We start from the raw sequence: 15567 nt of genomic DNA on the forward strand, positions 1-15567 counted from the left end.
TATTTATATCTCTCTCCTGCTGCTTCTATTAGCTGGTGACATATCACCAAATCCAGGCCCAACCCACATGCCACACCCACAACGAACTATAAATCCAGCTAACCTCCTAAATATTGCGTGCCTCCCTTCACCATCCAAGTCACTAAAATGTGCCTTATGGAATGCACACTCTGTCTGCAATAAGCTAACATCCATTCACGACCTTTTTATTTCAACCAACCTCAACCTACTGGCAATAACAGAAACATGGTCACACAATCAGACACTGTCTCCCCTGCTGCACTCTCACATGGTGACCTACAGTTCTCACACACCTCCAGGCCTGGTAATTGTAAAGGAGGTGGGGTAGGAATATTACTCTCCCAATCTTTCACATACACAGTTCTCCCACAGGTACCTTCACTCACATTTACATCATTTGAAGTGCATTCTATCAGGACTTTCACCTCCTCATGCCTCCAAACTACTCTCTTTAACATCCTCTCTTGGCCTTTCCCAATGGACTGACTCCTCTACTCATCAGGAGGGCCACTATCTTGATCTTGTATTCACCAGACTATGCTGTTTCTGATTTCACTAATGCTCCTTTCCCTCTCTCAGATCACAACCTTATCACCTACACACTCTCCTCCATTACATCAACATCATTGAAATCAACCAAACCTAAACCCAAAACCCGTAGAAATATTAATGCCATTAACAACTATCTACCTCTCTACAACAACTTTCACCAATTTCTACATTCACTTCTCCTGAGACTGCTGCATCACACCTAAACCAGATTCTAGAAAAAGCCCTCGATGAAGTAGCTCCAGCTACCCATCACACACCACGTAGAGTTAGACGTCAACCGTGGCATTCTAGCTTAACAAGGCATCTACAAAAACTCTTGTGTAAAGTTGAACGTCAGTGGCGAAAGTCTCATACTCCAAGTGACTTCTTCACATATAAGACTATCTACAACTCTTATCGTACTGCTCTGGACACTGCCAAACAAACATATTTCCAATCTCTGCTCAAGCTTCTAACCCCCAAGCGACTTTTTAATACATTTAAACTGCTTCTTACCCCTCCATCACCCAAACCACCTGCTACTATCTGTGCACAAGATCTTACTTCCTATTTTAGGGACAAGATTGATAAGATCTGAAATGAAATAGTAGGCTCTTCCTCAGCTAGTGACCTGCTCAATTCCCTACCTGAACCCTCTGGCACATTCTCATCATTTGATCTCACAAATGAAGATGAAGTATCTACACTCTTCTCATCCTCCTACTCTATTATCTCTCCTCTAGATCCTATACCCTCACAAATCAGTAAAGCTTTGTCTCCTGTGCTTATCCCAACCCTAACTAAAATCTGTAATCTCTCTCTCTACTGGCTACTTTCCATCACTGTTCAAGCACGCAGTGATTACTCCCATTCTGAAAAAAACTAAATTCTGACCCTAGTACTCTCTCAAATTACCGTCCTATCTGCCAGCTCCCATGCCCCTCCAAGCTACTTGAGAGACTTGTCTACAGCCGCCTCACACACTTTAACTCGCACAACTTATTGGACCCACTTCAGTCTGGCTTTCGTTCCCAACACTCCACAGAGACAGCACTGACTAATGTAGTAAATGATCTTGTCACTGCCAAGGCTAAAGGCCATTACTCACTCCTAATTCTTCTAGATCTCTCTGCTGCTTTTGACACCGTTGATCACTCTCTTCTCATACAAACACTGCAATCCCTAGGTCTTAAGGACACAGCTCTTTCTTGGTTTTCTTCCTACCTATCTGATCGCTCTTTTACTGTTAGTTTTTCTGATTCTGCCTCCTCTTCGCTACCTCTATCAGTTGGAGTACCGCAAGGCTCTGTCTTAGGTCCCCTGCTGTTCTCAATCTATACCACCTCTCTTGGCAAACTAATCCGCTCTTTTGGATTTCAGTACCATCTGTATGCTGACTATACTCAAATCTACCTATCCTCTCCAGATTTATCTCCATCTGTATTGGTCCGTGTCACTGAATGTCTTTCTGCCATTTCATCTTGGATGTCATCTCGCCACCTGAAACTTAATATTTCTAAAACAGAATTAATTATATTTCCACCGGCCAATAACAGTTACCAACCTGATCTCTATCACCTCGACCATCCACCCCGCCCCACAAGCTCGCTGCCTTGGTGTCATCCTTGACTCTGAACTGTCCTTTGTTCCCCACATTCGATCTGTCTCAAAATCATGTTACATACATTTAAACATTCAAAATTTGACCATATCCAACACAAGACACTGCAAAAACTCTAATCCATGCACTTATTATTTCCTGCATTGACTATTGCAATAGCCTCCTTACTGGTCTTCCCAAAAACAGGCTATCACCATTACAATCCATTATGAATGCAGCTGCAAGGCTTATCTTCCTTGTGTAACGTTCTTCTTCTGCTGCCCCGCTCTGTCAGTCCCTCCATTGGTTGCCGGTTTTGTACCGTATTCAATACAAAATACTGTCACTTACACATAAGGCTATTAACCAAACCACACCAACATACATCTCTTCACTCATCTCAAAATATCTCCCAACCAGACCTCTCCGCTCAGCACAAGATCTGAGTCTCTCATCCCCATGCATTACTTGCTCCAATTCACGGTTACAGGACTTTTTTCACGCTGCACCCACACTATGGAATGAACTACCTCGCACAATAAGACTTTCCTCTAGTCTCCAATCCTTCAAGTGATCCCTGAAAACTCACCTCTTCAGGCAAGCTTATCAGATTCCAGAACCTCCCACATAACCTTCATAGCTTCCATATCTAATTACATCCCCTTTTTACAGTCCACACACAACCTCACACATTGTCTTTCTTTCACATCCTCCTGACATTTGGCCAACATTCCTGTGTGACTGGATCATGCAGCCAACCAAGAAACTCTGCATTCTGGCTGGACCAAAATGCAATATATAGCACCTATCCTTGTGTATCAATGCCTATTTCCCTATAGATTGTAAGCTTGCGAGCAGGGCCTTCCTGCCTATATATCTGTGTGTTATTACCCTGTTTTGTTCTATTAATGTTTACAATTGTAAAGCGCAACGGAATATGCTGCGCTATATAAGAAACTGTTAATAAATAAACTACATGAACATCAGGATTTTGTGTGTACAATAGAGGCCAAAGTACAAGCCCATTGTGATTTTGTGACGACAGGAGGCTCTTACTTATCTTCGGCAAATAACCCATTAATGATATGGTTTGGTTGGAGTGACTACCGAGTGGAGTCAAGACAGGATAATAGTATAATTAGATGTCCCTCTTCGATTTTAGCTACTTAATGTATGGGGTTATAAGCTCAGTTGCGATGTGTACTGCTGTTTTTCTTATATGTATAAGAATATACAGTATAATGTTTGCTAGCTGAGTGTTATTGTTTTATTTATGTTTTGATCTAACCTGTCCTTAGGGCCTCTTCCCTCTCCTTCCCCATTCTTTTTGTTGATATTACTTTATTTTTATGTTTGTTTTTATTTTTATTGTATATTTAGTGGTTTGTTTTATGTATAAATGGTTTTGAAAATTAATAAAAATGTAATATTGAGAAGGATTGTGTGTCTCTGCATTAGGACCACTCTCCCTGATATGGTTTTACCACAAGATATACTATAAATATGATACATACAACAGCGGGCACAATGTGAGCACAATAACAACACATGACACGTATGTAACATGCAATTGTGTTAATTTATATTTCCGCTGTATCACCATATCTAGCATTATCAGTGGTAACCGCCTATTCCCATCACTCCCACTATTCCCAAACATACGTGTAACATGCACATTCCAACCTTATTTACACAGGAACAGAGACAGTGCTGGGAATATCAGACACATGGAGGCCACAGTCACATACATTTATTACATTGGCTTCTGTATACCCTCCTGTGACTGTCACTTATGTCATTGTATTTATTCCCCTCAACCAGATGACATGGGGCAGAGGTGTTATTACCATTACCCCTGTATAGGACACCGCTATTCTGTGCTCTCCACTCAGGCTATAATACAGAGAGCAGGCCTGTAGTTTACCTCAGGACAACAAAAACACATCTCTCCCAATGATATACTGTAAATGCATAACTGAAAAGTACAAGAAAAGAAAAAGAACAAAGGGAGCAATTGAACTAGCTTGCGAGCACAATGTGGACTGCGCTCTAATCAACAAATACAGTAGAAAAGTCTTAAATAAGTTTATGCTCACACTTCCTAAAGTCATGGGCAGAGAACAGCTTAAACACAGTGAAAAAAAAAAACTGAAATCACTTTCAGGGCTTAACATGAGAAAGCACCAGAACCTCGCAGCTAATTACATACACACCAAAGTATTTAGTAACAGTAGCAGGTAAGGATACCAGCCAATGAGTCAACAGTGACTAAAGTTGCATTATTACATTATGAACATATCTAGCTTTTAATTCTGACCCAGCCATCACTGGATACAACAAAGGCAGCATGCAGGGGCTCAGTGAAGGTGGTGGTGAAGGTGTGTAAGTGTCTGATGGGGTTACACAGCTGATAGAAGGACAGACGCCCGGCCTCATAGTCCAGGTATATTCTTACTACCTGCACAGGAGACTCCAGCTGTAGGTCACTATGCACTGAATTATGTACCACTGAGTAACCTTTATCTGTCATATACAAAGCCCAGGACTTGCCATTTTCTCCAATTAGTGACTGCTTTCCTTTCCTTTCAATACTAGAATAAGCCACTCCAACCCACCAATACTTTGATGTACTGACTCCCAATTCCCAGCAATGTTGTCCTGAGCTAAAACTTGTGCTGCTTAAAACCTGACGAAAATATGTAAACCTCATTATATTATGTGGGTAATTTAGGTCTATTTGAGATGAGGATGCAGATTTTAAGTCCCCTGATATGTGGACTTCACAACAAGCCGTGTTTATATCAAGTAACATATCTGCAGCCTCAGGTATACAGAACCCTCTCTTTGCAGCAGTCAGAATATCAGATAAACCCGAGTGCAAGGTCACTGAGATCAGACCCTCGTCCAGATCACCCACAGGATAAACCTTTTTGGCATTACTTTCTGTGTAATTTTCCTTCTCATAAGTGTCTGATTCTCGCTCCTGTAAGACAGTTAGTGGGTCAGTTGTGTAACAAAGCTCCTCAATATGACCCATCTTCCTTGACAGCTCGTCCTTCTGTGCTTCCAGCTGCTGGATCAGATCAGAGATTTGCAGAGAAATCTTCTGGGTCTGTCTGGAGACCTCACTCAGGACTCTCCCCTCTAGGACGTCCAACTTACTCCTGATGTCCATAAACAAGTCAGTGACTTTCCCTGTGATAACAGCTGCTTTCTCCTGTACCTCTGTTTTCCAATCCTGCAGACTCTGGACTCGTTCGTCAACCAATACTATGTTTGTAGTCAGTTTCACCAGGAGATTTCTCAGCTTCTTCTGCTTGGTCTTCATGGCCTCCTCCAGCAACTCCACCTGGCGCCCTTTGTATTGTCCTGTTGAACAGCAGCAGCAGGAGGCACAGGTACAGGCAGTGTCCTCACAGCAAAGGTGCGCAAGAAGTTTCTTGTGAATTTGGCATTTTCTGTTGTTCAGTGATGACGTTGGGTCAATTAAAACATGATCCACTGACTTGTTGTGTACACTCAGGTGGTCCTCACACAGGGGCATCTCACACTGCAGACACAGCTTCACAGCCAGTACAGGAGCATCCATGCAGTAAGTACAGAAGAACCAGGTCTGCTCTGGCTCTGGCTGATTACATAGGACATTTTCCACAATGTTACTCAGCTTCCTGTTCTTCTCCAGTGCTGGGCGCTCCTGATACGCTGCTCTGCATTCCGGACAGGAATAACCTCCAGTCTCTTCCTGTGTATCGAGCGCCCTCTCAATACAGACCCAGCAGAAGTTGTGCCCACATCTCAGGGATACAGGGTCTGTATAAATGCTCAGGCAGATGGAGCAGCTCAGCTCATCTTTCAGACATGCAGATGCCATTCTGGAACAAAGCAAAGAATATGAATCTAGTGTGTGTCAAGTTATAGCAGGAGTATTTTTCACTATGTACCAAATTCATGGCTCATTAACTCAATACTGGATTATTTCTAATAGTTAATTCAAACTAGCTGGGATACTTGGGGTGAAGAATGGACCTTGAAGCACATTTGCAGCCATCTTTTTTTACATTGTGGACCATCACTGGAGAGCATGGCATATGAAAATGTGCTTGGAGTAAATTAGTAACAGTCAGTGCCGGTGCAGTTTGACAGTTGATCCTCTGACTCCCTACCTCTTCCATTGGAGCTCTGCCTGCTCCCCCCCACTGGTACATAGCAGCCTGTGCTTTTAGATGAGTGCAGGTTTAGGCAATGGAAGACATCCTGAGCAAACTTGCTTAAACCAAACTTTCAATTCAGGGATGTCCTGAATTGTCAGCCAGTACCGGAAAGCGGACTTCTGTGCGTAAAATGAGAGTCCCTTGAGAGTCCAATAAGAGACAAAAGTCCCAGACAGTAAGTAACACAAAACGGTAGACGATCCGTCTCACAGTCCCTTGGAAATGAAGTCCCTTGTATTCCTTTCCTTTCCACGGCAACACGATAATTGTCTGTCAGCGGTGTGGACAGAGAGAAAAAAGGAGACCGGGGGGGGGGGGGGGGGGTTTGGGGGAGGGGAGTAGAAAGGGGGACAGAGGGACAGAGATCAGGGTATGGAAGGAAACACCAGGGAAGTAAAATAAAAATATATAGGGGGGGTAGAGAACTAAAATGGCAAACCGGGGAGGGAGAGACAAGCAGCCAATTTCAAGCAGATATCCTCCGGCCGTCACAGCCAAGTGGGGAGCAGCACACCTCCAGGCAGTCAGACCACTTCTCTCGGGTGCAGGAAAGGGGATCTCAAGAAGGTGCCAATTGCACACTCACCCGTCGATAGCCAGGGATCTACCAATGAGCCGACAATGTCAAAGGGATACAGGGAAATCTCTCCTCAGGGAACCCAGGCGATTGCGTAAGTCAGCAGCACAGCTCTGAAGACATATTCCGGCAGCCGTTGTTGCAGGCTCCTCACAGTAAACGGGCTCCAGCGGCTGCAGTAATCTTCAACGTCAGGCGCAGGTCTCAGCTCTCTCGCGCTGTGCAAACAGCTCCCCTCAGACGGAAAGACAGCCTGATACACGCGGAGTCTCAGTCAGCCGTGATCTCCTCTCCAGCCAGAACAGCAGCCCCGCTTCATAGATTCAGTTCCCGGCAGTTCTATCCCCCGCTACGATCCGTGCGTCCTCGACAGATGGGCAGGCAGTCAGAGGAAAGGACTAGTCGGCCCTGGCAACCCCCCGCAGCCAAAGCGGCAACACCAGACAGCAGTTTCCACACTACAAGCGTTGTCCACACAGGATTGAGAACTCGGCAGTCCGACCGCCGGGTGCAGATAAGGGATTCTTGTAGGATTCACAGTGGAGCCGTCACAGCAGTCAGCGCAGCTTTCCAACAGCACGGCTATAGCTCCAAGCGCAGCACTCCCTATCTCCCCACGTTCAGGACTCTGTAAATGAAGCACCAGTGTGTAATGCAGGGTATGCTTAGCAGCTTGCAGGGTAAGAGCCCGACAATTAGCTCTCTCTCCCCCCGCCGAAATTTTGCGCCAAATATATGGCGGTCATACAGGCCAGCAATTCGTGTGGCCAGACTCCGGTGGATATAAATATCCTGCAGAGACAATATAGGTCTCAATCAGCTCACCCACTGTTCAGCTAACATATATATCAGGTGTGAGGAGCCGACAAACCCTCAAAATCGCGGATTATCTCCGATAGTATATGTCCCCTGCAGGAGCAAGACTAAAAGGCGGCCATGCTTGATGCCCCGCCCACCGGAAGTCTGGTCATTTATTTTTAACAGTTTTATTTATCTCCCAGCTTTGATAAATATCCCCCTTTATCTCAGACCTTGTTATGATCTGAGGTCTCCTCATGTCTGGTCATAAAATAAAACCATTATCTTTATACAAATTGGCGGTTATGAAGGAGGTCCCTATTCATCAACACTAAATTAACGTTTTTAAGGACATTTTCCTTAAATAACGTTATTTTAGTATTCATGAAGCCACTTAGCACAGGAGATATCACTGACATCTCCTTGCTAAGTCCCCCTGCGTTAATTTCCACACTCCCCATGCATTAGTACATTATTACATTATTACATTAGTACATTAGTACATTAGTACATTAGTACATTAGTACATTAGTACATTAGTACATTAGTATATTAGTACATTAGTACATTATTACATTATTACATTAGTATATTAGTACATTAGTACATTATTACATTAGTATGGGGATGTGGAAATTATATTATTCATCAAATTCTGAAAATTATGTATTTACGGAATTTGATGGAAGTACTATCCGCTGTGAGGTGGCAAATAGCAGCTGGACAGGTCCCCCGACGTCTCCCTCCAGCACTCTGGTGCGTCCTCTGTCTCCAGAGGCTGGTCGGACACTGTGTTCTCCCAGCAGAGCACAATAAAGATTAGAAAAAAAAAAAAAAAAAAAAAAAAAATTTTTTTTTTTTCTAATCTGTACTGTGGTGTGCTGGCAGAACACAGTCTCCGACCAGCAGGGCGGGGCCGGAGACTGCTGCGCTGGCAGGTAAGTCATGGGGGGAGGTGAGCGGGGGGGGGGGAGGTGAGCGGAGGGGGGGTTGGGGGGGTACACCAAATGACCGCAGCTCTAAGTAGTGCTGCTCATGCGCTGGGTTTACGATTGTAACAGCACATGCGCAGCACAGATTCCAGCTGCGGTAAGTTAGTGTATACAGGGAAAACTATTTCCCGAAAAGCTGTTATCGCAGAAATGACAGCTTTTCACACTAGATACTGATGGAGAGGAGGAATGATGAATTCCTCCTGTAATTAGGTAGAACTCTATGTCAGTTCTAAACCTAATTACCTCCATCAAATTTTATGTGTTAATGAATAGGCCCCTGAATCTTATTTCTATCACCAGCATTTCTCTGTATATGTAACATTCTCCTCAAGAATAGAAAATAAACAAATACAATTTACAATCACCTAAACCACATCACTAGTTATTAACCAACACAATAACACTGACAGCAATTTATACAGCTTAAGGTCCATCAACACAATGGAAGTGTATAAGAACTCAGACATATAACCAGTAACACATTACACAGCTGCATAAGGGAAAACACTACACCTGGTGCACAGCACATTCATAGACCTGTATCAATAGAGAACAGTCTTATGTACTATTGGGACAGACACCAGTATTTCCTGACATAGAGCTGGAGCCCTTTATAACAGGAGATGACATAATGGCTGTAATATACCTGTCCCAGAGTCTCTCAGCACAGAGTACATCACCTCCCAGCTCTGACCCAGGCTGCTGCCCTCTGCTCTCTTATACATGTATCACACACACTGATTGTTACCTCATTGTCACCTGCAGCTCCTACCTGACACTCAGGTGTGTGGTCACATGATTACTGCAGCCTCTGCTCCTCTCATCTCTGACCCAGGGATGGGTAATGGGTTTGTGGTACACAGGTCACACTGATATTACACACCTAGTACACACTAATCACTGTACACAGGTCACACGGACATCACACACCTGATACACACTGATCACTGTACACAGGTCACACGGACATCACACACCTGATACACACTGATCACTGTACACAGGTCACACGGACATCACACACCTGATACACACTGATCACTGTACACAGGTCACACGGACATCACACACCTGATACACACTGATCACTGTACACAGGTCACACTGACATCACACACCTGATACACACTGATCACTATACACAAGTCAAACTGATATCACACACCTGATACAGACTGATCACTATACACAGGTCACACGGACATCACACACCTGATACACACTGATCACTATACGCAGGTCACACTGATATCACACACTGATCACTATACACAGGTCAAACTGATATCACACACCTAATACAGACTGATCACTATACGCAGGTCACACTGATATCACACACTAATCACTATACGCAGGTCACACTGATCACTATACGCAGGTCACACTGATGCACACTGATCACTATACGCAGGTCACACTGATCACTATATGCAGGTCACACTGATCACTATAAGCAGGTCACACTGATATCACACACCTGATACACACTGATCACTGGGCCTGATTCAGACCCGCTTGCGAGCGCTCAGTCGCTACGGATCTCGCACCAAAAGGGGGTGGCTGTTGATTTTGGTTCTATTAGAGCCGGAAGCTCACTGGGGCTTGCGATGCACGAGACCCTACCACAAGGGTCTCGTCGCAAGCCGATGGTCGCGACCATCACCTGGCTGCTCGCAAAAGCTGTGGTCACCCACAACTTAGCGAGCGGCCAGCTCACATAAATTAAAATGCTGCCCTGATTCAAAGCGAGCGCTCTGAAAGAGCATCCGGCTCTGAATCAGGGCCACTGTACGCTGGTCACACTGATGCACACTGATCACTATACGCATGTCACATTGATCACTATACGCAGGTCACACTGATCACTAGACACAGGTCACATTGATATCACACACGTGATACATACTGATATCACACACCTGATACACACTGATCACTATACACAGGTCACACCGACATCACACCTGATACACACTGATCACTATACACAGGTCACACCGATATCACACACCTGCTACACACTGATGCATACGCATGTCACATTGATCACTATACGCAGGTCACACTGATCACTATATGCAGGTCACACTGATCACTATACACAGGTCACACTGATGTACACTAATCACTATACGCAGATCACACTGATCACTATACACAGGTCACACTGATGTACACTGATCACTATACGCAGATCACACTATTGCACATTGATTATTATACGCAGATCACACTGATCACTATATGCAGGTCGCACTGATCAGTATACGCAGATCACACTATTACACTGATCATTCTACACAAGTCACACTGATCACTGAGGCACACTGATCATTATACGCAAGTCACATTGATCACTATACGCAGGTCACACTGATGCACACTGATCACTATATGCAGGTCACACTGATCACTATACGCAGGTTACACTGATCACTATATGCAGGTCACACTGATCACTAGAAGCAGGTCACGCTGATCACTATACGCAGGTCACGCTGATGCACACTGATCACTTTATGCAGGTCACACTGATCACTATACGCAGGTTACACTGATCACTATATGCAGGTCACACTGATCACTATAAGCAGGTCACGCTGATCACTATACGCAGGTCACACTGATGCACACTGTTAACTATACATCGGTCATACTGATCACTATACACAGGTAACACTGAAGCACACTGATCACTATATGCAGGTCACACTGATGCACACTGATCACTATATGCAGGTCACACTGATCACTATACGCAGGTCATACTGATGCACACTGATCACTGTAAGCAGGTCACACAGATGCACACTGATCACTATACGCAGGTCACACTGATGCACACTGATCATTATACGCAAGTCACATTGATCCCTATACGCAGGTCACACTAATGCACACTTATCACTATACGCAGGTCACACTGATGCACACTGATCACTATATGCAGATCACACTGATCACTATACGCAGGTTACACTGATCACTATATGCAGGTCACACTGATCACTATAAGCAGGTCACGCTGATCACTATACGCAGGTCACACTGATGCACACTGTTAACTATACATCGGTCATACTGATCACTATACACAGGTAACACTGAAGCACACTGATCACTATATGCAGGTCACACTGATGCACACTGATCACTATATGCAGGTCACACTGAACACTATACGCAGGTCATACTGATGCACACTGATCACTGTAAGCAGGTCACACAGATGCACACTGATCACTATACGCAGGTCACACTGATGCACACTGATCCCTATGCGCAGGTCACACTGATCAGTATACGCAGGTCACACTGATGCACACTGATCACTTTACACAGGTCACACTGATCGCTATACGCAGGTCACACTGATGCACACTGATCACTATACGCAGGTCACACTGATCACTATACGCAGGTCACACTGATGCAAATTGGTCACTATACGCAGGTCACACTGATCACTATACACAGGTTACACTGATGCCCACTGATCACTATATGCAGGTCACACTGATGCACACTGATCACTATACGCAGGTCAGACTGATGCACACTGATCACTATACGCAGCTCACACTAATAACTATACGCAGGTCACACTGATCACTATACGCAGGTCACACTGATGCAAATTGGTCACTATACGCAGGTCACACTGATCACTATACGCAGGTTACACTGATCACTATACGCAGGTCACACAGATGCACACTGATCACTATACGGAGGTCACACTGATGCACACTGATCACTATACGCAGGTCACACTGATGCACACTGATCACTATACGCAGGTCACACTGATCATTATATGCAGATCACACTGATCACTATATGCAGGTCACATTGAGGCACACTGATCACCATATGCAGGTCACACTGATCAGTATACGCAGATCACACTATTACACACTGATCATTCTACACAAGTCACACTGATCACTATATACACAGGTCACACTGAGGCACACTGATCATTATACGCAAGTCACATTGATCCCTATACGCAGGTCACACTAATGCACACTTATCACTATACGCAGGTCACACTGATGCACACTGATCTCTATATGCAGGTCACACTGATCACTATACGCAGGTTACACTGATCACTATATGCAGGTCACACTGATCATTATAAGCAGGTCACGCTGATCACTATACGCAGGTCACACTGATGCACACTGTTAACTATACATCGGTCATACTGATCACTATACACAGGTAACACCGACATCACACCTGATACACACTGATCACTATACACAGGTCACACCGACATCACACCTGATACACACTGATCACTGTACACAGGTCAAACCGATATCACACACCTGCTACACACTGATGCATACGCATGTCACATTGATCACTATACGCAGGTCACACTGATCACTATATGCAGGTCACACTGATCACTATACACAGGTCACACTGATGTACACTAATCACTATACGCAGATCACACTGATCACTATACACAGGTCACACTGATGTACACTGATCACTATACGCAGATCACACTATTGCACATTGATTATTATACGCAGATCACACTGATCACTATATGCAGGTCGCACTGATCAGTATACGCAGATCACACTATTACACTGATCATTCTACACAAGTCACACTGATCACTATATACACAGGTCACACTGAGGCACACTGATCATTATACGCAAGTCACATTGATCCCTATACGCAGGTCACACTAAAGCACACTGATCACTATATGCAGGTCACACTGATCACTATACGCAGGTTACACTGAAGCACACTGATCACTATATGCAGGTCACACTGATGCACACTGATCACTATATGCAGGTCACACTGATCACTATACGCAGGTCATACTGATGCACACTGATCACTGTAAGCAGGTCACACAGATGCACACTGATCACTATACGCAGGGCACACTGATGCACACTGATCCCTATGCGCAGGTCACACTGATCAGTATACGCAGGTCACACTGATGCACACTTATCACTATACGCAGGTCACACTGATGCACACTGATCACTATATGCAGGTCACACTGATCACTATACGCAGGTTACACTGATCACTATATGCAGGTCACACTGATCATTATAAGCAGGTCACGCTGATCACTATACGCAGGTCACACTGATGCACACTGTTAACTATACATCGGTCATACTGATCACTATACACAGGTAACACTGAAGCACACTGTTCACTATATGCAGGTCACACTGATGAACACTGATCACTATATGCAGGTCACACTGATCACTATACGCAGGTCACACTGATCAGTATACGCAGGTCACACTGATGCACACTGATCACTATACACAGGTCACACTGATCACTAAACGCAGGTCACACTGATCACTATACGCAGGTCACACTGATGCGAATTGGTCACTATACAAAGGTCACACTGATCACTATACGCAGGTTACACTGATGCACACTGATCACTATATGCAGGTCACACTGATGCACACTGATCACTATACGCAGGTCAGACTGATGCACACTGATCACTATACGCAGCTCACACTAATAACTATACGCAGGTCATACTGATGCACACTGATCACTATATGCAGGTCACACTGATGCACACTGATCACTATATGCAGGTCACACTGATCACTATACGCAGGTTACACTGACCACTATACGCAGGTCACACTGATGCACACTGTTAACTATACATCGGTCATACTGATCACTATACACAGGTAACACTGAAGCACACTGTTCACTATATGCAGGTCACACTGATGAACACTGATCACTATATGCAGGTCACACTGATCACTATACGCAGGTCATACTGATGCACACTGATCACTGTAAGCAGGTCACACAGATGCACACTGATCACTATCCGCAGGTCACACTGATGCACACTGATCCCTATGCGCAGGTCACACTGATCAGTATACGCAGGTCACACTGATGCACACTGATCACTTTACACAGGTCACACTGATCGCTATACGCAGGTCACACTGATGCACACTGATCACTATACACAGGTCACACTAATCACTATACGCAGGTCACACTGATCACTATACGCAGGTCACACTGATGCAAATTGGTCACTATACGCAGGTCACACTGATCACTATACGCAGGTTACACTGATACACACTGATCACTATATGCAGGTCACACTGATGCACACTGATCACTATACGCAGGTCAGACTGATGCAAACTGATCACTATACGCAGCTCACACTAATAACTATACGCAGGTCACACTGATCACTATACGCAGGTCACACTGATGCAAATTGGTCACTATACGCAGGTCACACTGATGCACGCTGATCACTATACGCAGGTCACACACATGCACACTGATCACTATATGCAGGTCACACTGATGCACACTGATCACTTTATGCAGGTCACACTGATGCACACTGATCACTATACGCAGGTCACACTGATGCACACTGATCATTATACGCAGATCACACTGATCACTATATGCAGGTTACACTGAGGCACACTGATCAGTATATGCAGGTCACACTGATCAGTATACGCAGATCACACTATTACACACTGATCATTCTACACAGGTCACACTGAGGCACACTGATCATTATACGCAAGTCACATTGATCCCTATACGCAGGTCACACTAATGCACACTTATCACTATACGCAGGTCACACTGATGCACACTGATCACTATATGCAGGTCACACTGATCACTATACGCAGGTTACACTGATCACTATAAGCAGGTCACGCTGATCACTATATGCAGGTCACACTGATGCACACTGTTAACTATACATCGGTCATACTGATCACTATA

The 15567-nt window shown here is 44.5% G+C and overlaps 2 protein-coding genes across 2 annotated transcripts in view; both read right to left on the minus strand.

The window, feature by feature from the left end:
* The window catches only part of LOC148506352 (tripartite motif-containing protein 14-like), a 33487-nt gene extending 24051 nt beyond the window's left edge, over positions 1 to 9436 (minus strand). Inside the window, exon 1 of the mRNA XM_088446892.1 lies at positions 9380 to 9436. The gene's annotated coding sequence lies outside the window, so the exon portion shown is untranslated. The remainder of the gene's footprint in view (positions 1 to 9379) is intronic.
* On the minus strand, positions 3888 to 9450 carry LOC148506353 (E3 ubiquitin/ISG15 ligase TRIM25-like). Its single transcript, XM_088446891.1, has 2 exons — positions 9380 to 9450; positions 3888 to 6024 (listed from the first exon to the last, which is right to left on the minus strand). The coding sequence occupies exon 2, from the start codon at positions 6021 to 6023 to the stop codon at positions 4452 to 4454; it is 1572 nt and encodes a 523-aa protein (XP_088303017.1). The 5' UTR covers position 6024; positions 9380 to 9450; the 3' UTR covers positions 3888 to 4451.
* Positions 9451 to 15567: the final 6117 nt, after the last annotated feature.

This window comes from Taudactylus pleione, unplaced genomic scaffold (assembly GCF_031769625.1).
Source record: "Taudactylus pleione unplaced genomic scaffold, aTauple2 ptg000407l, whole genome shotgun sequence".
NCBI classification, from domain to species: Eukaryota; Metazoa; Chordata; class Amphibia; order Anura; family Myobatrachidae; genus Taudactylus; species Taudactylus pleione.